General features: G+C 37.8%; 1 protein-coding gene across 1 annotated transcript in view; it reads right to left on the bottom strand.

Moving 5' to 3' along the window:
- Positions 1 to 213: 213 nt before the first annotated feature.
- The window catches only part of LOC115821766 (histone-lysine N-methyltransferase ASH1L-like), a 21,822-nt gene continuing 20,581 nt past the window's right edge, over positions 214 to 1,454 (bottom strand). The window contains exon 15 of the mRNA XM_030785561.1: positions 214 to 357. Within this exon, the coding sequence (XP_030641421.1) occupies positions 214 to 357 (144 nt within the window). The remainder of the gene's footprint in view (positions 358 to 1,454) is intronic.

Here is a 1,454-nt window from a genome sequence, read left to right as displayed (position 1 = left end):
GTGTGTGTGTGTGTGTGGTTGTGTGTGTGTGTGTGTGGTTGTGTGTGTGTGTGTGTGTGTGTGTGTGTGTGTATGTTTCACCTGTGCAGTTGTTCTAACATGCAGCAGATCCTCAGACACTTCCACAGCCTCTGGTGGCATCATCCACCGTATCACATGGACCTGAGCTGCCATGGCGATGGTTAGTGTGGTAATGGCCACACCTCCCCTCCCTTATGAGGCGGGGTTGTGGGCGTGGCTGGCAGTCTCTGGTAGATTGCTGCTGATTTGAGTTGACTCCTCCTCCTGGGCTGTGTGGTAGACTTCCCTCAGTTGAGACACATCACGGCCAACAGGGGAACTACAACCATAGTACTTCTGAGGAAACACACGCCGGACATTAGTAAAACACATACACATACATAAACACAAACACATATGCATGTATAAACACAAACACATACATAAATACATACACATACATAAACACAATCATACACATACATAAACACATACACATACATAAACACATACACATACACATACATAAACACATACACATACACATACATAAATACAAACACATATGCATACATAAACACAAACACGTACACATACATAAACACAAACACATACATAAACACATACACATACATCAACACAAACACATGCATACATAAACACAAACACATTCACATACATAAACACAAACATACATATACATAAACACATACACATACATAAACACAAACACATACATAAACACATACACATACATCAACACAAACACATGCATACATAAACACAAACACATTCACATACATAAACACAAACATACATATACATAAACACATACACATACATAAACACAAACACATACATAAATACATACACATACATAAACACAATCATACACATACATAAACACATACACATACATAAACACATACATAAACACATACACATACACATACACATACACATACATAAATACAAACACATATGCATACACAAACACAAACACGTACACATACATAAACACAAACACATTCACATACATAAACACAAACATACATATACATAAACACATACACATACATAAACACAAACACATACATAAATACATACACATACACAAACACAAACACAAACACATATGGCCTAAAGCTAGAGAATCGGGCTAGCGAGTGTGTGTGTGTGTGCCGGCGTGTATAGGATGGGTTAAATGAAGAGGTTAAATTCACTACTCACTGCTCTCAGTGTGTGTGTGTGTGTGTGTGTGTGTGTGTGTGTGTGTGTGTGTGTGCGCCGGCGTGTATAGGATGGGTTAAATGCAGAGGTTAAATTCACTACTCACTGCTCTCAGATTCTAAAAATATACACATACATTCAAACACACATACAAAACACACACACACACATACAAAATATGCACACACACAAACATACACACATACACAGGTATTACACATTAA

The sequence above is a fragment of the Chanos chanos genome, chromosome 9 (assembly GCF_902362185.1).
Source record: "Chanos chanos chromosome 9, fChaCha1.1, whole genome shotgun sequence".
Lineage (NCBI taxonomy): Eukaryota > Metazoa > Chordata > Actinopteri > Gonorynchiformes > Chanidae > Chanos > Chanos chanos.
Note: the sequence above shows the minus strand (reverse complement) of the source record. Positions and strands in the feature narration are given on the sequence as shown.